Genomic DNA, 25,653 nt, shown 5'->3' on the forward strand with positions numbered 1-25,653 from the left:
GACAGAACTTCTACACGACAGACAGCGTCAAAGGTACATTCCTTCTTGTGAAAGTTTTCCTGTACACCACTACAAGTGCTTGCTTTTCATACGGGAGAGGACCGGCACGGTTGGCCTAGTGGTAAGGCGTCCGCCCCGTGATCGGGAGGTCGTGGGTTCGAACCCCGGCCGGGTCATACCTAAGACTTTAAAATTGGCAATCTAGTGGCTGCTCCGTCTGGCGTCTGGCATTATGGGGTTAGTGCTAGGACTGGTTGGTCCGGTGTCAGAATAATGTGACTGGGTGAGACACGAAGCCTGTGCTGCGACTTCTCTCTTGTGTGTGGCGCACGTTATATGTCAAAGCAGCACCTATGCTTACTGTGTGTGTGTATGTGTGAAGGAGTGATTGAGTTTGTGTTACTGTTTGTCGATTTCTTACGTGAGCCTTGAAGGCGTCGCCTCTTGTCTAATTTGGCATCTAAGATTAAGCACCTTTGTCTGTCTGTATGTCTGTCTCTCTGTTTATGTCTGTCTGTGTATTTGTTTGTCGATCTGTCTGTCTGCCCGTCTGTCTCTCAGGAAAACCAAGATAGACAAACAAGGGAAGTAGATAGGCAGCAGACAGGCAGAAAGTAGACAGACAACAGGCAGGTAGATAACAGACAAACAGACAGATAGACAGACACACACACACACACACACACACACATACAGGCACACAGAAAAACAGACAGACACTGATATATCTTCTAGTTACAATGATCCTAAACAAAAGTGAAGAGAAACACTTGGATCAGTTGGATAGTGATGTTGAATCTTTATTGTTCTTCATTGATACAGGAGAGTAGATCTATATGGAACTACATGCATTTAGAAACACGTATTGTTTTGAAAGGTAAACTACCGTGTCGCTTAATTAATCATTCTTGGATTGAAGAACCCTTTTTTGCTGGCTCAAACTGACCCAGACAAGATTGTAGGCCTACAACTACGACGGGCGCAGTGGCGTAGTGGATAATACATCGGTCTCCTAATCGAAAGGTCGTGAGTTCAAATCCCTGCTGCGGCCGCCTGGTGGGTGAAGGGAGGAGATTTTTCCGATCTCCCAGGCCAACTTATGTGCAGACCTGCTAGAGCCTTATCCCCCTTCGTTTGTACACGCAAGCACAAGACCAAGTGCGCACGGAAAAGATCATGCAACCCATGTCAGAGCTCGGTGTGTTATAGAAACACTAAAATACTAATCATGCTTCCCCCGAAATCGGCATATTCTGCCTGAATGGCTGGGTAAAAACAGTCATACACGTAAAAACCCACTCGTGCAAAAACATGAGTGAACGTTGGAGTTTCAGCCCATTGTCTTCTTTGATTGCCTTTTGGGGGACATTGAGGTCTTCCGAGCAAAATACATCCGGATAGTCTATCTAGAACCTTCTCTTCGCGGGCAAAAGAGCAGACATTAAATTACCGACGCAAATGGTTTTTTTAAAGGTAAAGGCTTTTGTTACTAGATTTATTAATTGTCAAACTTAGGAGTCAAAAGCACCTTTATTAGACGGTCCACAACTGACCCAGGCAAGACTGTACAACTAGGGTCTAAATTCTCTTCGCGGACAGCAGGAGTGCAGACATTAAACTACTATTAAAAATGTCTTTTGTTTCTAGAGGAAAAAAGTCTTGCACTCAGCCGTCAGAACCACCTTCATTGGGTGGTCAAATACCGACCCAGACCAGATTGTACAACTAGGGCCTTCTCTTCGAGAGCAGCAGCGCAGACATTTAACTACTGACACAAGATGCTTTTGAAAGGTGAAATCTTTTGTATTTGTACTTAAATGTAACAGACTTAAAGTTCTTTGCTTCTGAATGTCACCTTCTCGGGCTCCAGAAGCCCCTTCGATGGTTCCAAACTGACCGGGACCTGATCGTCCATCTAAAATCTTCTCTTCACAGCTTACTCTGCAAGGGCAGAATGTTTCTATTCCAACTTCATTGTACATGTGCAAAGCCCCCCCCCCCCCCCCAAAAAAAAAAACCTTAAAAAAAATAAACAAATAAAAAACCAGAAAAAACAACAACACTTTGTGTTATGTTTTTAAAAAGTACAGTTTTATGTATATATACGTTGAGAAGGAGAGGACATTAAAGAAAACAACAAGCAAGCTCTGTAAATACATATACAGATATATATATATATAAATAAATACATACATAAACAAGACAAAAGGAATTAACTAATTACCAATATAAAACTCAAATAAAAGGAAAGAAAACATTATACACAACAAACAAGTCGCGTAAGGCGAAATTACTATATTTAGTCAAGCTGTGGAACTCACAGAATTAAATTGAACGCACTGCATTTTTTCACAATGACCGTAGTCCGCCGCTAGTGCAAAAGGCAGTGAAAGTGACGAGCCTGTTCAGCGCAGTAGCGGTTGCGCTGTGCTGCATAGCACGCTTTACTGTACCTCTCTTCGTTTTAACTTTCTGAGCGTGTTTTAATCCAAACATATCATATCTATATGTTTTTGGAATCAGGAACCGACAAGGAATAAGATGAAATTGTTTTTAAAACGATTTCGGAAATTTAATTTTAATCATAATTTTTATATTTTTAATTTTCAGAGCTTGTTTTTAATCCGAATATAACATATTTATATGTTTTTGGAATCAGAACATGATGAAGAATAAAATAAAAGTAATGTTGGATCGTTTTATAAAAAAATAATTTTAATTACAATTTTCAGATTTTGAATGACCAAAGTCATCAATTAATTTTTAAGCCTCCATGCTGAAATGCAATACCGAAGTCCGGCCTTTGTCGAAAATTGCTTGGCCAAAATTTCAATCAATTTGATTGAAAAATGAAGGTGTGACAGTGCCGCCTCAACTTTTACAAAAAGCCGGATATGACTTCATAAAAGACGTTTATCAAAACTTGACTAAATGTAAAAAGAACAAAATAAAGTACACCTCGATGCCTTCAGATCGTCCATCTAGAACCTTCTCTTCACGGGCAGAATGCTGTCATCAGGACTGACGGTCCAAGCAACTCCGTCCAGTCCGAAGTGACCCGGGGGAGGCTTGGAGGGTCTCTGCCAGGGCCAGCGTCGTGTGGTTTTCTCTGGCTTTTTGGGCGTCGGAGGCCTGGGTTGCAGATGTTCTTGCTGATTCTGTTCTTGTTCTTCTTGTTGCCATGTGGTGATTGGTTGTCTGAAGTGGTTTCCCCTGGTTCGAAAGAAGAAGCGTTTTTACTAAGCATAGTAACCACGAGAAATTAACTGAATACGTTTTTCTTAAGTTTTACAGCAGGCATCTGGCAATTCATTTATAAACAACAACACATGGACACCCTGAACCATGCACACACCAACTGGACACAGAAGTACTTTGCACACACATAAATCATTCCTACCTGCAGACCCACACAGCCACTACCACCACCACGACCACCACCACCACAAGGAAGATGACCATCAGAATGATTAACGCTGGGATCCAAGTCGGCACCTCTGAAACAATACACATGTAGTCCACATGAATTAGGACTATATGTGGCCACTTCTGCGAAAACTGTCACTGTGGTCATAAGTATTTCAATGCGCATAGCAGGACTGTTTTAAAATATGCATGCTATCACTGATACTTCCTTGCACATGAGCTTGTATTTAAGCGACGGTCGGTTATTATTTACTCCTTCATCCTTACTGTGTCCTTTGTAGTGAATAGTAGTAGTAAGGATACACAAGGACCGTCGCTTTGATACAAGCTCCTGTGCTTTCTTGGAGTTTTAGAAATTCAGCTTGAAGTCGGAGTGAGTGAGCACAGCAAAGTTGGTTTACATTTTGCTCCAACGTTAACCCCATGTTTCTCCAATCAGAGGCTTCAGTCAACAGTGTCAAAAGCCGCGCAAACGGACTCATATAAGGCCCCCCCCAAAAAAAAAATAGTCTGTTTACGGTAACCCGACCGACCCTATTTTTTTCGCGCGACCCTAGACTTTTTTTTGGCATTTGGGGGGACAAAAAAAAAAAAAAGCAAAATAACGTAAAAATATGGTTTTTTGGAAAGGAAAAAAATAAAAAATAAATCCCGACCTACCGACCCTATTTTTTTGGCCTATGTTACCGTAAACAGACCTATTTTTTTTTGGCCTAAGGATACGGTATTGTACAGTCTTGTGAGGTTACCATTAAGGACATTCGGGTTGCTTTCTCCTTGGGAAAAGCGAGCTGCCGTACAGTATAGCGATACCAAGTGCATCTTCTTTTTCCTGCATGTATATTGAAACTGAATTTTGCAGCATCACTAAGGATTATACTGAGGATTATACTCATTCTAACTAGACGTGTTTCATATTAGTGAGAGCAAGTCAAATTGTATTGTATTTTGACCACAGGCTAAATACATAAAATCAGGTCCGAATATAATGTACAGAAAACACAAAATAAAAAGTACTGTGATCGTGTAAGATCTAGAAGGCCACTAAAATATGTACAACATACAAACTTAGACCTGAGAAAATACCACGTCAGGAAACATCTGCAACGCATGCATGTGAGCCACAGTAAGCCAACGTCAAGGGCGGATCAATTCACTTTGGAGGGGGGGGTTACAAAATGACTGCGAAGATACAAGTTGACGGCGCCGAAGGCGCCTAAGTCTCTAGGGGGGTCCGGGGGCATGCCCCCCCGGAAATTTTTTCATCCAAAGAAGCAAAATAGAGCTATCTGGTGCATCCTGAGCCAATAAATTACCTCTTTTTTGGGGGGTGGGGGGGGGGGTTACGTAACCCGTGTAACCCCCCCCCAGATCCGCCCTTGAACGTATATATACCTTTTACAGGTTCTTCCTCTTCTTCCACAAGCACGCACTGAAGCGGCGTAGAAGGCTTCCACGTATTACTGTTACATTCGATGACATTTACACCGTCTCCAGTCTCTTGGTAGCCTGGTTTGCATGCATACACCACCACCTACAACATTGTCAAATGTCAAAGTCAAGGATTGAAGACTTATTCAACCCCCATCTTGTCAACCCATAACCCTGCCATAAAAGTATGGATACAAAGGAAACAAGTGAAATAAATCGGGCAACGTCATTGAACGAAATGAAACAATGAGTACCCAGCACGCCATCTTACATGTTATTCTACCCTCACTATCAATAAGTAAATTTGTTCTCTTGTGTATGTTAATTGTTTGTCGAATGTAAAGGCACAGTCCTCCCCGTGTAAACGATACGATCCACCATTACTGATCTGGCTCACCGTTTACATGAGATAGGGCCAATCATCCATTTGGAAACATACTAAAAATAAACAGGCCTGCCCGAATCAAAAACCAGCAGTGAACAGAGTGTTTTTTATGAACAAAGGACTTAACAGACACTAGTGACAACACAACCAAAGAAGAAGACGGAGAAAAAACATGCACAAAAAGAGGCTTAAATCCTGAATCAAGGAGATTATGTTACTGGTAATTATCAATAAAGGCTGTCTGTACAAATGTGTAAGTCCAAATAGGCCAACTGTGTATGAAACACCTATGCCTTCTGCTTTCTGTAACTTGTGACTGAAGCATGCTTGTAAACATGAGGAGCAAGCGGCGGCATTGTTGCATTTCCTCCCACCAAGACGGCAACTACACCACACGTCATAACATGTACGAATTATTCCTCAGTTGTGTCATGTGATATAACTATTCCATGATAAAACCCATGCATACATGAGGAGCAAGCAGCCGCATTGTTGCATTTCTTAACACCAAGAAGGCATCTCCACCACACGTCATAAAATGTGTGAAATAGTCCCCAGCTGTTTGGTGCGATATAACTATTCCAGAAAAAAGTAATGCTTTAGAGTAGCACGGGGTTAAACGCCCAGGTGAGGTCAAACGCCCACCACCGATATTTCGGAGCGCCGTCTGCTTGGTAAACGAAGTCAGAAAAGCAGGAAGTGACGCGCTCGGTCATGTCATCTCCGAAATATCGGTGGTGGGCGTTTGACCTCACCTGGGCGTTTAACCCCGTGATACTCTACTTAGGAACAAGCAGCTGTATTGTTGAATTTGCTCCCACCATGACGGCAACTCAACCACATGTCTTTTTTGCCATACTTTTACGTGAGGAAAAATCAGTCGCATTGTTGCATTACTTCCACCAATACATCATCTCAACCGCACGTTAAAAACTGTGTTAAATATAATATTCCACAGTTGTTTCCAGCGATATAACTATTCAAGAAAAAAAGCCATGCTTACGTGGGGAGCAAGCAGCCGCATTGTTGTGTTTCCTCCCACCAAAACGGCATCTCCACCACATGTCACTTGGTCAATTGAGGGGGTCGTCGTTGGTCCGCTGGTGGTTGTTGATCCCGTAGGGGTCATCGAGGCTTTCATGAACAAAAGATTGGTTTGTTGGTTGTTGGTTTTTCATGTCACTTCAACCTACTTGGCTGTTCGGGAACGATTCAAGTTTGTTTCCTTTCTCGGTTTACATGGTGGTCTTCGTGTTTGAAACTATTCACATGTAGGAATATCATAGTACAGGGAAGAACGGTTCTAACAAGCTCATATTTGTTCACACTTGTTACTTCAGATCTTGTGGAAAGTCTTGATCTCATTTAAAAAGTTGAACATCTTGTGAGGGGTGTCGGAAGTAGGGTGGTTGGTGGGTCCCGGAACAAACAAAACTAATTTTATTTGAGGGAAGCACTGTTAAAGGCTGCCATACTCGTAGCGTTCATTAATTAATTCATATTGTTTACATGTGCCAATAATGTTATAAAACTGTACCTAAGGGGATATAATAACGATTGGCTGTAGCTTTCGAACACAGAAAACATTATTTCAGTATTGCAAAGTGGTGTTGATAGTGTCGAATGTAAACAGAACAGTCGCAAACGCCATCTTTGGTTTACGAAACGTCACGAAGTGACGTCAACGGTCTAAAAATAGCCCAAGTCCTAGAGAACTGTTGCTAAGCAATGCAATAAAGAATTAATTATTTCTCGTAATTGGTAAGGACTTCAAACCTAAAACTTTGCAGGAAGCTTAATTTATACATCCCCGCAACGATGGGAAAAGCCCTGGAAGTAATTAAACTAATTAAATAGTACTATGTCAGCCTTTAAGGCTTGAATACCGCCAAGAGATAATTTTATTTTCACCCAAAGGTTTGGAATTTATCTTGAAGTTACGGTTAAAATGGTGTCCTCTTAAACCATGCACACCCAAACATCCATTTGTATAAAGAATGACGGGCACAGTGGCGTGGTGGTAAGACGTCGGCCACCTAAACGGGAGGTCGTAAGTTCGAATCCCGGTCGCTGCCGCCTGGTGGGTTAAGAGTGGAGATTTTCCGATCTCCCAGGTCAACTTATGTGCAGACCTGCTAGTGACTTAACCCCCTTCGTGTGTACACGCAAGCACAAGACCAAGTGCGCACGGAAAAGATCCTGTAATCCATGTCGGAGTTCGGTGGGTTATGGAAACACGAATATATCCAGCATGCCTACTCAACGAAAGCGGAGTGAAGCTGACTATGCTCTCAGGGTATAGTGTGGGGAACCCAAATGGGCAAACGAGCTCACACGTAACCAGCAAATTCTGGAACGCTGGAGAAGAAGAAGTATAAAGAATAAAAGTCATCAAACTTTGCCCAAAACATGTACCTGCTGGCATACATTTGCTATTATGCGTATAAGCACGTTTCTTTGAAGTTATGGTACATGTAATATGATATAATAATACTCTTATACATAATGATATATCTTACCTGAAGGAAACAGGTCACTAACAAGGGAACTTGGCAGAAGTGTTGCTGAGAAGTTATCCGACGTCGACATCATGGTGGTAGCCGTCGTTAACTGTGTCAAATTTTCGTCCAAATTTAACACAGTAGTCTGATCCAAACTCAGAGAATCAGACATATCCAGAAAGAATGACGTTTCAACTGCAGCTACTGAAGAGTGACTGTTTAGGGTGTCTGACATTCCTGATGAAGATGATATTGTTGATTGTGTTGATGTTGACGTTTCATATGACGTCATCAATGATGTGCTGATGATGATCGTTGAGGAAGAAACGAGGGCGTTTTGAAGCATCGAAAGTCCAAACCAAACCAGTACCAAGGCCATGCTGAAGGTGAAAACCCTGCAATTATATCTTTGCAGAAAAAGAGATTTGGAACGATTCTTTTTTCAACACAAAAATTACAACATGTTTCGATCTCGCAAGCTCATGTACTTTGCAAGGCATCCATATCAGACTGCACTTATTATCATTGTACGAGGAAAGATGTTCAAAGAGATGTTTACTCGAAATGTGTCTTGTGGGCTGTATGTAACGTTTCCAACTTTTCACACACAACTTAACATTTTGGATCCATCACATTAATTTCTGTTCACAAGCTGTTCACTAGCAAATCCTGCATTAAAGCGTGAAAAGGATAAGATCCCAAATACCTGGTGGGAATATTTCAACATTGAAGTATAGTCAACAAACCCTGACATTTGAAATACAACTACGCAATTAAAGCACAGTGAAAAAAGGCTGCTACGCCTTCGTCATAAATTCAAGCCGAGGTGCACTGACACACTAAGAGAAGGCTAAGACGTAAATCTAGAAACAAAACAAACATTGAATCACTTGACATGTATTGCTAAGAACACAATCTACCTGATGTATATGTGGAGGTTCATGTTGCGGCTGGACTGACTTTTTTTAAGAAAACAAACAGATACATAACCATCACAGAACATACATTTGTGTGGGTGTTTCTGTAGGTGTAATGTGTGTGTGTGAGTGAGGGGGGTGAATGGGTGTTTGTATGTGTGTATATGTGACCCTCCACCACGAAATGAGTCGCATGTCACCCCGCGCGGTTCTGCGCTAGGCTTAATATAAGTCCGGGGAGTGTCACAGTGTGAGGGTCACCTTAGTCACAGGCTTACAACTCAAACAGTTTTTGCTCTTTTCTAAAACGGTTTTCACCACTGGACAGAGCATAAAAAACTCTTTAGGAAAATGTAAAAATATGAAAATCATGCAAAGACACACACACACAGAAACACACACACAACCACACGACACACCCACAAACACACCCACACGAGAACTGACATTAACATTTCAAGAAGAGTTTTATTCAGATCATCCATACATTCGCGTAAGATTGCGTGCGTACGTTCTGCGAAAACACAATTACCCGAGGAATTAAAGTACATTTTTCATTCTCTCCATAAAAACACTTTAGCTACAAAACTATTGAGCAGAAGCCAGAGAAAGTCACACATAAATTAAATCAAATAGATGATTTAAACATTAGGGAGCTGCTTTATCTGTATCATATGTAATGCGATCAACATAAATGGGAACGTTTGTGTCAGAAAGCATAAGTGTCCTAACGTTCCTCTGGAAAGAAATAACACCTTGACACTTCGCACTATGAGACAATCGAAATTAACCCTTAACATTTGTGTTTTTTTAAATATGAAGAAAAAATCGAAACAGAAAATTGGAAAAGGAGGTATATTCGAAAACTGCAACGCAACAGATATCACAGTATGATCACGTCAAAAGTGAAACAACTACTTAATAACTTAACATGTAGCTAATATATGTACACATAACGTGTTATATATTAAACATTAATTTCTACCTTATAAACACACTATGATTGAAATGGTCACGCGCACAGCTGTACCAACATCCACACAATCATTCAATCACCTGCATACTTAAAAGTAGAATATCATAAACAAGAATTACTATTTACATGTTTCCACTACAAAAAATTGACATTCCTTGTTCATATTACATTGAATATAGCTAATATCACAGAAGCGGCTGATATATACAACATACTATGGAAATCACACTTCAAAGACACCCATTTCTTCCCCAACATCACATTTATTATGATTGATCCTCCAAACATGATGCGTTCATCAGGCTGTCAAATTGTAAGTGTCACTTAAGATTTGAACAGTTTTTGCACAAAAACTATGGAGACAGAAATCATCCAGAAATGTTCAGACTTGTTTACTTTTGTATCCATAGATATGAATGGCATGACTATGATTGTATGTCCATGCGAAATATTTAACCCAATAAAAGGTGTCCATGTTGCACAGTTAACAAACACAAATTACATCATACACACACACACGTAATATACAATTCATACACTCACTTTTGATACTTTGCCGACAGAACTGGTCAAAACCTGCACCCTATTATTTCAGAACACACAGCATGTCCTTACATCTGAAAGCAGATGAGAAAAAAAAGCAAACAAACAAACACATAAGTGGCATCGTTGTAGACGCAACATAAGACAATGGTTACGCTCCTGAAAACTGGTATTTTTAACGAACCCATCTGCAACGCACACAAAAACAAACAAACAAAACAGAATGCAATGTACAAATATCACTCGTCGTGGAAACGCTCATGGTAACATTTTTTTTGCGAAGTTCTTTGCTTGCAGAATAATCGAATCAAAAGCGACCATTAATCAAGCATTGTTAAGATCTTAATAAGCAACGGATGTTGATAAAAGGCAAAAATCATTTGAAGACATGGTATTTTCAGTAACTCAGTGTGAAAATAAAATACAGCACAAGCAACCAACATTAATATTGGCAAAAATGCATCTTTTTCTGTGTAGAAAAATTTCTCTCTCTCTCTTTGTCTCTTTGGTGTTGAACGTCGTTTTCAACCGTTCAAGGTTATATCGCGACGGGGAAAGGGGGGGATGGGATAGAGCCACTTGTTAATTGTTTCTTGTTCACAAAAGCACTAATAAAAAAATTGCTCCAGGGGCTTGCAACGTAGTACAATACCTTACTGGGAGAATACAAGTTTCCAGTACAAAGGACTTAACATTTCTTACATACTGCTTGACTAAAATCTTTACAAACATTGACTATATTCTATACAAGAAACACTTAACAAGGGTAAAAGGAGAAACAGAATCCGTTAGTCGCCTCTTACGACATGCTGGGGAGCATCGGGTAAATTCTTCCCCCTAACCCGCGGGGGGTGTAGAAAAGTTTGCTGTTTCTTGAATAAACTTGATAGCAGCCCAAACACATCAATTTGCAGCCTTTATTTGCACATGTTGAAATAGTGTGTCAATGTAGGACCAATTACGTTCAAGTACAATAAACAAACAAGGAACAAATCAGCCAGTTGAGAAGAAGAAAAAAAAAGCACGACGTAAACATACATTGTGCATTTGCGTCGCTGTTTGATGATGTTGAATCAGTGGAACACGTCCTCATCTTTCAATTTTGACAACAGTTTTATCTTGAATCTTTCAAAAAAGAACCAAAATAACCAGATCGGAAGGATAGCACATGATCATTTACCTAGAAATGTAGAAAAGCATCCAAGGCATGTTCTTTATTTGGTGTTTAACGTCGTTTTCAACCACGAAGGTTATATTGCGACGGGTAAAGGGGGGAGATGGGATAGAGCCACTTGTCAATTGTTTCTTGTTCACAAAAGCACTAATCAAAAATTTGCTCCAGGGGCTTACAACGTAGTACAATGTATTACCTTACTGAGAGAATGCAAGTTTCCAGTACAAAGGACTTAACATTTCTTACATATTGCTTGACTAAAATCTTTACAAAAATTGACTATATTCTATACAAGAAACACTTAACAATTTTAATTGAACAGTATAATTTGGTTTCATCTCATTTGCAAAATGCATGCTCATCCTTACTACCTGTGAACATTCTGTACGCATGACAGCTGCCTATGGAACATCCATTTGTTAGAAATGTAAGTCCTATTACGTTGCTTGGAGAAGTAAGCCCTATGTCATGTAAACCAAGATACTGTACAACTGGAACATTAAACAACAGTAGCAAACAAATACATAATTAAATCAGTTCATACAATAACAACTTAACGGTAGATCGCCAAAAACCACGAATATAACAAAAGAACACAGTTTAACAGATTAACTGTATGGAAAACACTGTTAACCAATGAAACATAAACATAAACATACCTGATAATCAAAATATTTAACAAAAAGAATCGATTCCCGATTGAGTTTTAGGTGCGCGCATAGATTTAAGCGAATGAATATGGCAAAATGAGATCATGTGATCTTGCTTTTTTCACAAGTTTTAACTATTTACCTCCTCAAAAGAAAAATATCGACAGGCCTGCACTTCAATGAAACTCTGACAAAGAAACAGGGCACATCCGAAAATATTCCACACCAAAGGAAAAAACACAGGTAAGATTTTTTTTATCAGCATCATTTCAACAAGGTGAGATGCTAGCGCAGTATCTCAAGTTAATTTTTGGGAAGCATGAGAAAATGCTGTAAAACGGCTCACAAATGCTTTTGAAGGCAGATATGAAACATAATAAACTAGATGAATACCCGCTTCGCCGGGAAGAAGTAGAGCCGAATACCCGCACCGTACGAAGGAAGGGAGATAAACGCGCAAAACACTGGAGAAGATAAGGAAGAGTTACTGGGAATGGATGTACAGAAAAACCAAAATCGGTTCAGCGCTGCGCGCTGAGAGCACGCACGTGTTCAACATTTTCCACGATTGTGTCCGGGGTCTACCTGAATATGCCCACCAAATTTGAAGCAGATCCATCGAGAACTTTGGCCGTGAATCGTGAACACACAGACAGACAGACTGACACACACAAGCCGTATATATATGGCCAAGAATCTGTCAAGGAGTCCAAAAAGTGTTACAATTTTTTAAACCTCCTTAAATTTACATGAATAAACATCTCGGTATTCCTGTCCTTCAATTGCAGCATTTTATTTTCCAGTCAAGTGTTCGGTTTATCAAATATTTGCAGATAAAGCACAAATGACTGTATGTTACATTTACACCATAACATAATTTCAAGGTGCTGTCATTTTCTTAGGTTCAGCTTTAGGCAACTGTTTCACTATCCAATGGCTTGATGGCTGAATGTAGAGTTGATCTGTACTAAAGCAACACTTAAAAAAAGTTTCTCCTGTCTCAATATAAGCAAAATCATTTATCCGTTAGTTACTTTACACCAAAGCCCAGAATCAAAGTTACAATTCAACATTTACCCATTTACACTGTTTTTAAAACAATGAAATTCTCTATGGAAGTGCAGAAAAGGTTCCAGTAAATTTTCATGTCATTTGTTTTGCAAACCTTAACCTCAATCATCAGGTTATTACTTAATTTGAAAAAAGCACGGTCAGCGGTGTAGAAATTATTATCAAATCACCCTCTTTAAATATTTTTACACTATTTTGGTCTGCATTTTTTTGAGTTACAAACAAGAAATCATAACAAATAGTCAGGTTGGTACTCCACTACGGTACCAACTGTTAATCTTACCCATGATCTGTACGTTACTTTACACCAAACAGCAAGTACAAGGTACTGAATTTACATTTAATGGGCTATGCTCACATCAGTTAAACAATATTTCTAACTTGTTTGTTCTAAGCTACCTGTCTCAAGTCAAAATAAAGGGTTAAATTAATGGTTGTGCCTTTTTGGTTGTGTGTACATCTTTACACAAAAGGATGGTGTAAAGTAACATACAGAAGGCTCCGAAGATCTGCAGGTCCATTTGAAGGGTAATTTATCTTTTATTTAGCTCATCTCAACAGACTGTTATGTGCTGTTTTTAGCATTATTATGTGCTGCATATGGTCTCAGTAAAAAAACAAGGTGATGTATGTTACATTTACACCAAAATGTCCCAACAGTGGTCCTTCTGAGGTAAATTTTGTCATTCAGTGTGCTTGTTTTCATATTGAAACAAAGGTTTGGTCTTGCTGGTTGTTCTTAAGCACTGATAAGTTATCTTCTGTCTCTAAAACAAATTCATTGTCATTTTCAAGTATTCTCAGTATGTACGTTACATTTACACCCTTGTCAGATGGCCTCACTTAAGTCTCTCTACAAGCCAACAGGTGCAAGTACTAGGAATCCTGTGACCATAGTTTAACTACCAGGTGTCTGAGGTATAAGAAAACACACACTTTTGTGTATTATGGCATTATTTAAAGACTGTGACGAAGTTTGTTTGGGCAAGTAGATACAATTTCATTTACACCAAACGCATATTTTTAACTTAGAAGTACAATTAAATTACATCAAACACAACTTTTTCGCTCAATTTAAAAAAAAATACAATCATCCTACCTAATGACTTTCCTCTGCAATGATTTTTAAATAAGTTTGACCAGAAACATTTTTTTTAAGATAGTTTCCCTTTTTTCATGATTATTTACACCAAATGTAACGTACTGACCAGCTAAAAAAGAACGTTCAAAATCCAAAACCTATGTTCAGATCAAACTTTCATTACTCGAACATATGTTTCTCCAAACATTTTTGGACCTATTAAAAATTAGATTGAGATGATACCCTTATCAGTAACTTGGTTATTCAATGCCCAATGTACCATGCGTTTCGCGTAACGCCTTGTGTGCCCAAAAAGGTGCTTTTTTTCTTGAACAAAGTCAATTTTCTCAGCATCCAGACGACTGACAGACATAAATTTGGTATGGATAGAATCTGCATGAGGAATACTTCATAACTGTATTGTTTATATTGTAGTAATTTAAAAACAGAATAAAATACAAAGTAATAAAAGTATCCAGAACAGGATTTTTGTGTTTGGACACCTAGACAGATTCCTGACCATATATAGATTCCATATATTATTGTTTATGAACAGTCAACTTCAAAACACCCTTATCTATAATGCTTTGAATTGTCAATCTTAGCTGGAAGAAAACTGTGTATATAGAACTAGATGATTACCCGCTTCGCCGGGTACCGGCTTCGCCGGGAAGAAGTAGAGCCGAATACCATGCTGCGCCTGGGACCCGGCAAAGCGCCGGCTTCGCCGGCGCACGAAGGAAAGGAGATAAACGCGCAAAACACTGGAGACCTTCTAAAAATAGTAACGTGCAGTGACCTTCTAAAAATAGTAACGTAGTAACGGGAATATGGATTGACGCCACACGGAGGAAGGGAGATAATCGCGGCTGAAAACACTGGAGAAGATAAGGAAGAGTTACTGGTAGTGGATCCAGACACAAACAAAAAAAAATCGGTTCAGCGCGCACAGCGCTGCGCGCTGAGAGCACGTGTTGAAATATCTCATCGACCAGGTTGTGTCCAGGGTGTACCTGAATATGATCACCAAATTTGAAACAGATCCATCGAGAACCTTGGCCGCGCATCGCGCACAGACACACAAACAGACAGACAGACACTAGTCGTATATATATATAGATAGATTGTGAAAGCCAAGAACATGCACACATGCTGATAACAGAAACCATGACAATCCAAGTTCCGGATGAGCGGATTATTTCACGGCAGCTTAAAAAGATACATAGCTATTTCAAACATACATCTTTTGCGTTGTGACTTTCTTGTTCAACTGCGTAAATGCTACGGAAAGATCATTACTGACACATAAACATTCCTAAAACAAACCCAAAAAATGTGAAGATATTAATATATCATATATCAATTTTTAAGTCTGAATGATGATTCTTCAAGGGAAGATAAATAATCGTAATGGCTTGCGTAGACAGTAGAGAAATTTACATTAAGTGCGTCAGTAAGCAATCAGTAATCACACCAAAGCCACAGATTTGAAAATCAAATTGTTCCACATAATGTTAAGTACAAGTTTGCTTCAGAGAAAACTACCATGCATCTCTTTAAAAAGAATAAAAAGCTTCACTAAGTTTTGTCAGGACAATTTAATTGTGAATTATCGATGCAAAAATCATCAAACTCACTTTTCATATAATTACTGATCACAATATTTGATTATGATAAAGGCGGTAGCGAACTACTTCTTTGAAGGGAAGTCTAGTTTAAATTTGATATTTTGACATAAACCGTTTCATGAACAACACCAAAATCACTTACTGATAATTTTTTGAGGCACGGACATACAGAAATTGAAATATGTTCTAAACATATATTCTGCATGGGTAGAATTCAAGTCCCTGCAAATTTCTAAGAAGTAGAGCAAACATATTAAAGTGAGCAAATATTTTGTTCGTCAGAATACAGGCACAAATGGTCATTAAAACATTATGCTGTACATGTACACAAGTCATGTTCTCATTTTATCACCAGTAAATACGTATTTATATATAGAAGGCAGTTTATTAGTAAGTGTTCATCGGTTATTTTTTCCAAAACTCAAACCCAAAGCGTTACCATTTCTCTTCCATTTAGTGGCTGTAACTTTCTGCTACTTAACATTAACCATTGATACCAATTTTAAAGCTTAGATCTTTCATGATTCATAAATTCATTCAACAGGATATGAGAGTACCAACATGATCAATATTGACAAAAATCAAAGATATGTTGTCAGATCTGTTTAACATTATCACTATATGATTCCAAAGTTTTTGGAACTACTGGCAATAGTAATTTAGAACACACGTCTTACACATATTCAGTTTACACTGTGCAGAGAGTATCGGGAATGGGTGTGACAGTACAATATGTGGTCTTTATCTTCGTGTTTCTTAGTTATCAACAATTCCTAAACGCCGGACTTTGTTCCTGAAAACCTAAACACTGTTCTCTCAAGATCTGTTTAACTCTTCAGGTTGACTATCAACAATTTCTCAAAGCCAGTCTTCGTTCTCTAACCTTATACACACAGGTCCAACTCAGATCTGTGTATCTCTTCAGCTCATCTCTCCTCAGCTAATCCTCACTACTGTTTCATCTCAAAATCCACAAGCCCCATGCTTCTCTAAGCCTCAACAGCGTCGTTGTCGTAACCATGGTAGCGTGAGGGTGACCCCCCTCCTTCTTCTTCGTCGTGGTGTCGTCGCTTCTTCCTTTTCTTTTTCTTCTTGGGCTTGTCCTCGCGAGCGGACTCCGTTTCCTGGGCAACACCTTCCTCGCCCAATGGAGGCAGGTGGTGAGGTCTGGGTGTTCCTCCTCCCGGCACGGAACTGCATAAAGCAAATCAAAAGTAGAGACACAGTTCTTCACATTAATGTTGCTTGCATTGAGAGAGCTAAAATCCCTTTGTTTCTTAGAACTTCGAAGAGCATTCTGCCTAAATTGTCTCGCAGAAACGTTCAAGGCAACTCTTTAACAATGTCTGTATGCTTTGCATGTGTGTATTTGTGAGAAATCAGTCTTGATCTAAGAACAATCTCCGGTCATGAATAACATATATATGCTTGAGCATGGGTCCATCAACTTTTATGCAAATATCACGAAATGGCATGCGAATAAAGTATTTGTTTTAACCAAACTCACATGTTGTGGCCTCCGAGTGAATGCGCCAATATTTGTAGGTATATCAGAAAATTGCATTTAAACAAAGTTTTATTCAACCATATTTGTGGCGAGTAGATCTGCCAATAGTTGTACATATGTGACCCTCTACCACGAAATGAGTCGCATGTCACCTCGCGCGGTTCTGCGCTAGGCTTAATATAAGTCCGGGGAGTGTCTGGTAACAGTTTTCGCTCTTTTCTATAACGGTTTTCACCACTGGATAGAGCATAAACAACTCTTTAGGAAAATGTAAAAATATGAAAATCATGCAAAGGTGACATGCGACTCATTCAGTGGTGGAGGGTCACATATTTCAGGTTATTGCAAAGGAATCAAGTTTTATGTCAGCAAACTCACATGAGGAGGCCGTAGGAGTGGCTGTCCGGAGCCATGCCATTGGGTGACTTGTCTTCAGCCAGGTCAATGCGTCCGTTCGCAATGGGTGCTCCTGCTGCAACGCTGCAACAACAACAATCGGGTTCTTCAACAGTTCCCACATGTCACTGTGTAAATTAACAAAACGTTCAACTATGCAAACCGATATCATTCTTTCTTCTGACGTACGTGTGTGGTCATTTCTATGTAGTTAATTGTTTGAGTGTCTCTTTGACTGTAAGAGGCTGTGTCTTATTGGTCTGCAATTGACTGTCCATTTTGTGACCGTAGCATTTGAAGATGTTTTCTCCCAGTTTTCACAATATCCTCAAGAACGTCAATGAGGTTGAAGCCTTTTTTGGCAAGTATTGTATATCTACTCAAAGGTGTATTTTGCCCATGTACCAAGGTAGAGGGAAGTAGACAATTTTGATTGCTGATGATGTCTATTGTGACGACATACTTGATACTTTTCAATTTCTAGCTGACCTCATTCATGTATAGGCTACGAACTTTTGAAACAGACCTCGTATGCCTGTCTGCCGGCCCCATCCCTGAAAGTCAAACAAATGGTAAACTCGCCTTTGGCTAGTGATTCTGAAACTGTACTAGGCAGAGAGCAAACTTTACTAGCCAAACCAACAATTTGTTTCAGAAACTATACTCGCATTTGGCAAGTAGATGAACATTTCTACTTGCCAGTTACATGTTTCTACTCGCCATGGCGAGTACAATACTCGCCACTTTCAGGTCTGCTATCTCTGCAATATTTGTCTCTGCACCAGTTCATGTCTCTATTGTGTTCTGGGCTTACCCGTTAGGCTTCGCTGAAGTTCTGACCGTGTAGGGCACGACAACAGGGGCTGCGACTTGCGGGGTTACGTTGTTGTCTTTCTTGAAACATCTCCTGCCTGAAAGTACAGAAATTGTCATTTTTGTTTTGAGACATGCCATTTGTTTGTTGGTTTGCTTAACGCCCAGTCCACCACAGAGGGTGCTGCTTTGACATTTAACGTGCGCCACACACAAGACAGAAGTCGCAGCACAGGCTTCATGTCTCACCCAGTCACATTATTCTGACACCAGACCAACCAGTCCTAGCACTAACCCCATAATGCCAGACGCCAGGCGGAGCAGCCACTAGATTGCCAATTTTAAAGTCTTAGGTATGACCCGGCCGGTGTTCGAACCCACGTCCTCTCGATCACGGGGCGGACGCCTTACCACTAGGCCACCGTGTTGCGGTAGACATATGACATGTATTGCACACAGATAAATAAGACAGAACATGCCAGTAATTGATTTAGTGCGCACATACAAGTTTGATGACAAAAAAAGGATCTGTCTGTTTACAAATGTGTGGACATTCGCAAAGGGCTGCAGCGTGATACAGACACCCCCCCCCCCCATCCCCCTCTCCATCCACACCACACTCGGGCACGCGGACACAAAAGTGTATTTAGTCATACGCTGGTTCTCTATCTTCCTATATTACTTTCTCTTCTCTGTCTGTCCGTCTTTCTGTGTGTGTGTATGTGTGTGTATATGTGTGTGTGCGTGTGTGTGTATGTGTGTGTGTGTGTGTGTGTGTGTGTGTGTGTGTGTGTGTGTGTGTGAGAGTGTGCGTGTGCTTTTTAATGTATACTCTATGTATATGTGTTAACATGACAGGATTGATATTAGAGCAAGCCTTTAACGTCATTCGTTGATAAAGCTTTAATTTCTGCGTTCTCTACTTACTGGTGCAGCAGTAGATGCAGAGAAGGATGATGACGATCAAGATGATGAGACAGATGATGATAATCAACACCAGGGTAGCTATTGGCAGTCCACTGCTACCATCGGTCGACTGTCCGGTCCCTGCAAAAGAAAAACAAACTTTTTAAATTTATAATTCTCAAAACTCAGAACTCAAAGATTGTCTTGTCTTTGTTCAAGGTAAAGTGGAATAGGGCATACTGCTCTTTTAAGCCAAACAAACAATAAGAATTCACCTAATCTCGGACACACACACACACATACATCTGTTAACACATATCCATGGGACACGTATATGCCATTAGCAACGCAAAAGAAAAACAACGAAAAAAAGAAAACAAGTATATTATGAGAATGGACGCCGACTCAAGTTTCATGGCAAACAGGGTACATCATGTATTCCAATACATGGGTTTTCTTAAATAAGTATTACACTGAGAGTAATGCCTTATAGTGTTATGACCACATCAGAACTTCATTTGTAAAACGTCACTTAAAAATCAATCCAGGTTTAACAAAAATCTCGAGAAAAATGCATTTGAACATCTATATAGTGTTATTACCATGTCCCATTCACAGCAAAATAGTGCCCTGCCAAAACGTCACCCATCCCATTCACCTTAACAAAAACCATCAGTTTCCCATACTGTACTTACCTATTGCTGTGTTTGTACAAAAAGTTTGAAACTCAGAAAATATCTTAAACATTGAAGAAGAACAATACACAGCTGTTCATTAAACATAATTATACCAATGGAGCCGCAAAGCTGTATTATATTAGCATTATCTTAAGTATATGGATAGTTCTTTTAGCTGCCAATTAGCGTGCAAGCGTCCTCTAGCTTCTATATATATATCATGAAACACGCAGTGCATAACAGTAGCAGCAACATATAGAATTGAGAAGAACATCTTTGCATTGACGTTTAATAATTAGCATAGTAGAGGAAAGTTTATAATAGAGACTGTGCCAAAAGGTGACGTTTTCATGTCAGTATGTCCCAAATGACATCACCAGTACATTTTTCATTCTATCTAATCTGTTTTCGTTCTATTTTTTCTAATAACATGCGTTAACAATTGATTGCCAACTGGAATGGAAGAGCACAAAAAGTGTAACTTGATATGTAGTTTCTCTAGAGGGAAAAACATCTTCCACTTTCATGTCAGTGTGTCCCATGCAACATACATTTGCCAAACAGCTATGTGCAAGTAGATTATTTGTTAGTGGTATAGAAAATACTGATCAACAATTAAAGTCAGTTTTCACATTCATTTTCTACCTATTTCTTATTTGTTTATTCTGTTGGCAATGGTGAAATGTCAGCAATCGTGTGTCATTCGGGACAGTAGACATGACACCTGACCTTTTGGCACAGTCTCAATACCAAAAAGAGCAATCATTGTAATAAAACACAAACAAAAGCGAGTATACATTCAACTGAACCTTAAAAAGATTACACACAACGTATAAGCCATGCATTATCAAGATTAATCTTATATTCTGTGAAGCCATCAAATTTATGACGGGCATTTCACTGAAACAAAAATAAGATGTTAGACTGGAGAACACAGAGAACAAAAACAAAGAGCTCAGAAAAACAACAAATCGTATAACTTAATGATTGAAGTTAGACGAACACACATATGCATGATCACAGATAAGCATGCACTGATAAACGGTCGTGTTCACATATAGACACACGTGTAAATACCCCTTTAAATATTTGATAGGATTCTGAATAATAGTCAAGAAGTGTAGTGGATGAATGATAAGAAAAAGATTCTCAAGTCGAGTCAATGGAATATGGTAGCAAAACCGTACCTTTTCCCTCATGCAACTCATCATACATCACATAACTGTCAGGGCTTTTAAATAGGATAAAAGCATCCTTCAACTTGAAGACATACCACAATTCAACACACATACTACTTTCTGTTAAGATTGAATTTATTCTGTAAATATACCAGTGTCAACGTTTACACTAACACAAGCAAGACATTTCAATTTAGTACAGAACACAGTCAGATTGTTGTTTTTCAAAACGTGTTCCAGCCGAGAGTTGCTCTTATTTATTTCTCAAGAAAGCATGGACAGATCAGTGATGGTAGGCATAATCGTCGTTCACGCGGGAAAGAATGCATGTTGAAAGGCTGAGTCCTTCCCGTCAAACGATTCGGCGCATCATCACATATCTAGCCGGGTTTTACATTGGATACATTATATTCCAGAAATCAAACGGTCAGCTTTTTGTGAAGGGTGGGAATCGTTTAAATTATGTTTTACAAAATGCCACTAGCATCTGTTAAAAAGTTCACCCATGCAGTTAAAGTTTGGTATGTATCCAAGAAGAGGGATAGTCTTAACACCGATAAAAGCCTGGTCAAATTTGCGGTGGTGAGTTGAATTGTTCATAGGAGAAGTGCTGTGCCTTCAAATCAAGAAAGGCGACGACGACAAAAAATAACAACAAACAAACAACCAAAAACAGCAACACAAACGAACAAAATACACAACAAAAATACCACGAAGGCGACAAACAAAAAATGAAGGAACAGCAACATCAACATTTGAAAACAACAAATATAACAATATTGAAAAACTCACGTCCACCGCCAGTGCCCGCTTCCTCATTGATGAAAACCAAGATGGGATCGGACGTCCCTTGAATGTTCGTGGCCAAGCATTGGTAACCCCCGAAGTCCGACGTGTTGGTCACTGTCACAGTCAACTGTCTGGAGGCAGAAGTCAGAGCTTGTCCATTATAGGTCCAGGCATAACTGGTGGGAGCGGGATTGGCCTCCGTAGCGCACATAAGGTTGACCGTTTGATCTACAGAAGCTGTGACATTGCTGACGGATGCTGCGGCCCTTGGTTTGTCTGTGGGAGAAATACATGAGAGTAGGTATTACTGGCCTTAGCTCTTGGCCATGCTTTGTCCGTGGAAGAGTTAAAAGAGAGAAGATGTAACTGACATTCGTTCAAAGTGTTGGTTTGTCACATATTCACGTGAGAGCACTCACAAAAAAAACATAGAGACGGCATACACATGCACCGAGACACATACTGATGCCCTCTCTCTTTCTGTCACATATGTTGTACTCACACCAACGCACACACACACACAACACACAGTGACACAAACACACAGCCCCCCCCCCACCCCGCACACACACTATCGAGAACCCCTGGCTTTCAAAAACAACTCACACTAGACATTCCTCCTCCCCACACACTCTCTCTCTCACCAAAACCCTTGCCTTTCAATAACAACTTACATTGGACATTGACACTTGCAGTCGTGTCCGCCGTTCCCAAGCTGTTGTAGGCCTCGCACTTGAAATTGGTGTTGTCGCTCGGAGTTGCATTGGCGATGTTCAACGTTGCAGCGTCGCTAATCTGTGTCGACCCGCGGTACCACCGGTACAGAGGCTGGGGGAAACCGCTGGACGAACATGTCAGGGAGATGGGATCCCTTTCTTTGTAGTTGGACTCCAGGTTCGCAATGGTCGGGGTCGTCGGGGAATCTGTGATTGAGAAGAAAAAATAACCTCATGGACGTTGCTCGGGAAAAAAACGTTGTCACAATATTGCAACTCTGAAGGAGTTACCTCGTAAAATTAGAGGCAAACGGGTGAAACGCACAAATCTCAAAATAAATCATTGTAGTTAACAATTTCGCTACTCTTCGACGGAGTTACATCCCTTTAGTCAGAGGCAAACATACAAGTCTCTAAATACATACTTGGAGTTTGGTTACCGGTTTTGCAATTATTGGGGGCCATCAGGGAGTACGTGATCTAAAACAAAATCAGTTCATTGTTTATTGACTGAAGTATGTTGATTGGTCTTGCAAAAAAGGTTATGTACGCTACATTTTTAACGAACTCAAGCAAAATTCAAGTATGATGGGAAGGAGATGCAAAATGCCAATAAGTACACGGGCCAAGAAAAATCGTTAAAAAAACAGATCTGTCCAGCATAGCCCTGTCGTTTGAAGGGAAATTTAAAAAAAAAGAAAAAAAAGACAATTTTCAAAAATAACTCCGAGGCAAACACACTGATCTCAAAATAGGCAAGTGGGCAGACAATAACTCAGGTTATTTATTGATCAACCAGAGTTTGCTGATTTGGGTTACAAAATATTTAGGTCCAATTACATGGGGTGTGTTTCCGAAAGACCTGGAAAACCATCATCTAGATTCGCGTGTAACAGAAAGGAAATGCCAGTAAGTACAAAAGAGCAAGAAAGATAAAAAATAAAAAATAAACGATTTTGTTAAATAATGTTTTCAGGATCATGCAACTGCTTGATGGTGTACCTCGATTCAATCCGAAGCAAACACAGCGATCGCAGAATAAGTACGCTGATTCAGATCAGATCTAACATAGTGTTTGTATCTTAATTTAGATGACAGTTATGCAGTCAGTGTCTGCTCAATATGATGTAAGAGGTTTCAACAGGAAAGGTCTAATCCCACAGACTAGCCTGCACATACAAGGATATTCAGTAAATTGCAAGGCGGTTTCCATGGGAACCAATTTCAGGCAGATTTACCCAGGAAAAGACGTAATACTATAAACACTCACATGACACTGCCACAACGAAGTCGACAGACTGTGCTTCGCCCAAGGCGTTAGTGGCCACGAGGGTGTAGTTCCCGATATCGCTTGCATTCAGGCTGTTGATTTGAAGCGAGGGGTTAGCGAGGGTCCCGCCGCTGTATTTGCCGTTGCTAGTGACGTTGATGTCGGAGTACACGTTGATTCCGTTGCCTCGCTTTCGCCACTGAATGAAGGTCAAGGCCGGGTTAGCTGCTACAGTCAGGGCCAAGGTTGCTGAACCGCCCAGTGTTCCGCCAATTTGTGGGTTTGGAACGGTAATTTTGGGTTGATCTGCAAACAAATTGATATATATTTGATATACATATTTTACACTGAACGGAATGACCGGTCATGTCTTTAAATGTGCTGTTAAGAACTTTTCTGAATAACCAACAGATACTATCTATAATCGCAAATATAATGCTGACAGTCAACGTATGTGTACATGTGTGTGTGTATCTGTATGTGTCTGTCTGTCTGTCTGTGCGTCCGTGCGTGGTGCGTGTGCTTGTGTGTGTGTGTGCATGCACATGCCAACGTAAGTGAAAACCCAAAACTATGAATAAACAAACACAAACCAAAATGCAAACTCACATTGAACATTCAGCGCAATACTGCCTCCAGTCGTGGAGCCAATAGAATTTGACGCCACACAGTAGTAGCTTCCTGCATCCGCGGCGCCAGCAGCAAATATCGTCAAACTAGGGGTGGTGGTTGTCCCCCCTGAGTAGCGCGTGATATCGGAAGTGTTTAATATTCCTCCGTCCTTGTACCACGTCAGTGACGTCACCGCCGGAAGTGCGTTAACTATGCAGCTTAAGGTGGCCTGGTTAGGTTCTGTACTGTTCACTGATGGCTGCACTGATATTTGTGGCCGGTCTAAAAGGGAATACATATTGCATAAACATAAGTACAAGCTGCAATGTCCTTTCTTTAAGTATTGCAAGAGTGTCTGGGTGAGACCAAATGGCATGCCCACAGGTGAAAAACAACACAAAACAACAACAAACAAACACAGTCCAAAAATATTGAGTGTAAAGTATTCACAAGAGTTTTTGAAGGTAAAACGAACACTTATACTGCAGCTTGTTCATGCCACAACTACAGCAAATAGCAATTAGTTCACAAAAACGCTGAACCAGTAAGCTGCACCAAAGTGGTCACAACTATGTGTCAAGATTTGAACAACTACAGATGAAAGTTTTACACTGTGAAAGCAGGGCCATCAAATGCAGTATGTAATAGAATGCTGATTGTTCATCTATTAAAGCAACAACAAAAAATTCAAATGATAATAGATTTGCAAAAGATAAACTAATAGCATTATAAAATATATATGTTTCAGATTCCACAAGGAAAAGAATAACCGACAACAATAAAAGCATTATTCATGCAACGATAAGACGCCACATAGTAAGAGTCTATGAAAGCTTGTGAAAACAATAGCCAGTGTTAAGTGAGATGGATAGATAAATACAAAGATAAAGAGAGAGAGAGAGAGAGAGGGAGAGAGAGAGAGAGAGAGAGAGAGAGAGAGAGAGAGAGAGAGAGAGAGAGAGAGAGAGAGAGAGAGAAGGGAACTACAAACAAAGAAATAAGACAA

At 39.9% G+C, this 25,653-nt stretch overlaps 2 protein-coding genes across 4 annotated transcripts in view; both read right to left on the reverse strand.

Moving 5' to 3' along the window:
- Positions 1–2,066: 2,066 nt before the first annotated feature.
- On the reverse strand, positions 2,067–8,821 carry LOC138973208 (uncharacterized). 2 transcript variants are annotated; one of them, XM_070345915.1, is made up of 5 exons: positions 7,762–8,821; positions 6,246–6,376; positions 4,822–4,960; positions 3,401–3,497; positions 2,067–3,213 (listed from the first exon to the last, which is right to left on the reverse strand). In XM_070345915.1, the coding sequence occupies exons 1-5, from the start codon at positions 8,120–8,122 to the stop codon at positions 2,982–2,984; spliced, it is 960 nt and encodes a 319-aa protein (XP_070202016.1). In that variant the 5' UTR covers positions 8,123–8,821; the 3' UTR covers positions 2,067–2,981. The 2 variants fall into 2 exon arrangements, with proteins under 2 accessions (XP_070202016.1, XP_070202017.1); XM_070345916.1 differs by lacking the exon at positions 7,762–8,821 and having other exon boundaries at positions 2,068–3,213; positions 6,246–7,751.
- A 287-nt stretch (positions 8,822–9,108) lies between these two features.
- LOC138973211 (hemicentin-1-like) overlaps positions 9,109–25,653 on the reverse strand; it is an 82,426-nt gene continuing 65,881 nt past the window's right edge. For both annotated transcript variants that reach the window (XM_070345920.1, XM_070345919.1), the window contains 8 exons: positions 24,645–24,929; positions 24,036–24,341; positions 22,724–22,972; positions 22,053–22,325; positions 19,427–19,546; positions 18,501–18,597; positions 17,669–17,770; positions 9,109–16,977 (listed from right to left, as the gene is read on the reverse strand). In XM_070345920.1, coding sequence (XP_070202021.1) covers positions 16,773–16,977; positions 17,669–17,770; positions 18,501–18,597; positions 19,427–19,546; positions 22,053–22,325; positions 22,724–22,972; positions 24,036–24,341; positions 24,645–24,929 — 1,637 coding nt within the window. In that variant the 3' untranslated portion in view covers positions 9,109–16,772. The remainder of the gene's footprint in view (positions 16,978–17,668; positions 17,771–18,500; positions 18,598–19,426; positions 19,547–22,052; positions 22,326–22,723; positions 22,973–24,035; positions 24,342–24,644; positions 24,930–25,653) is intronic.

The sequence above is a fragment of the Littorina saxatilis genome, linkage group LG8 (genome assembly GCF_037325665.1).
Source record: "Littorina saxatilis isolate snail1 linkage group LG8, US_GU_Lsax_2.0, whole genome shotgun sequence".
Lineage (NCBI taxonomy): Eukaryota > Metazoa > Mollusca > Gastropoda > Littorinimorpha > Littorinidae > Littorina > Littorina saxatilis.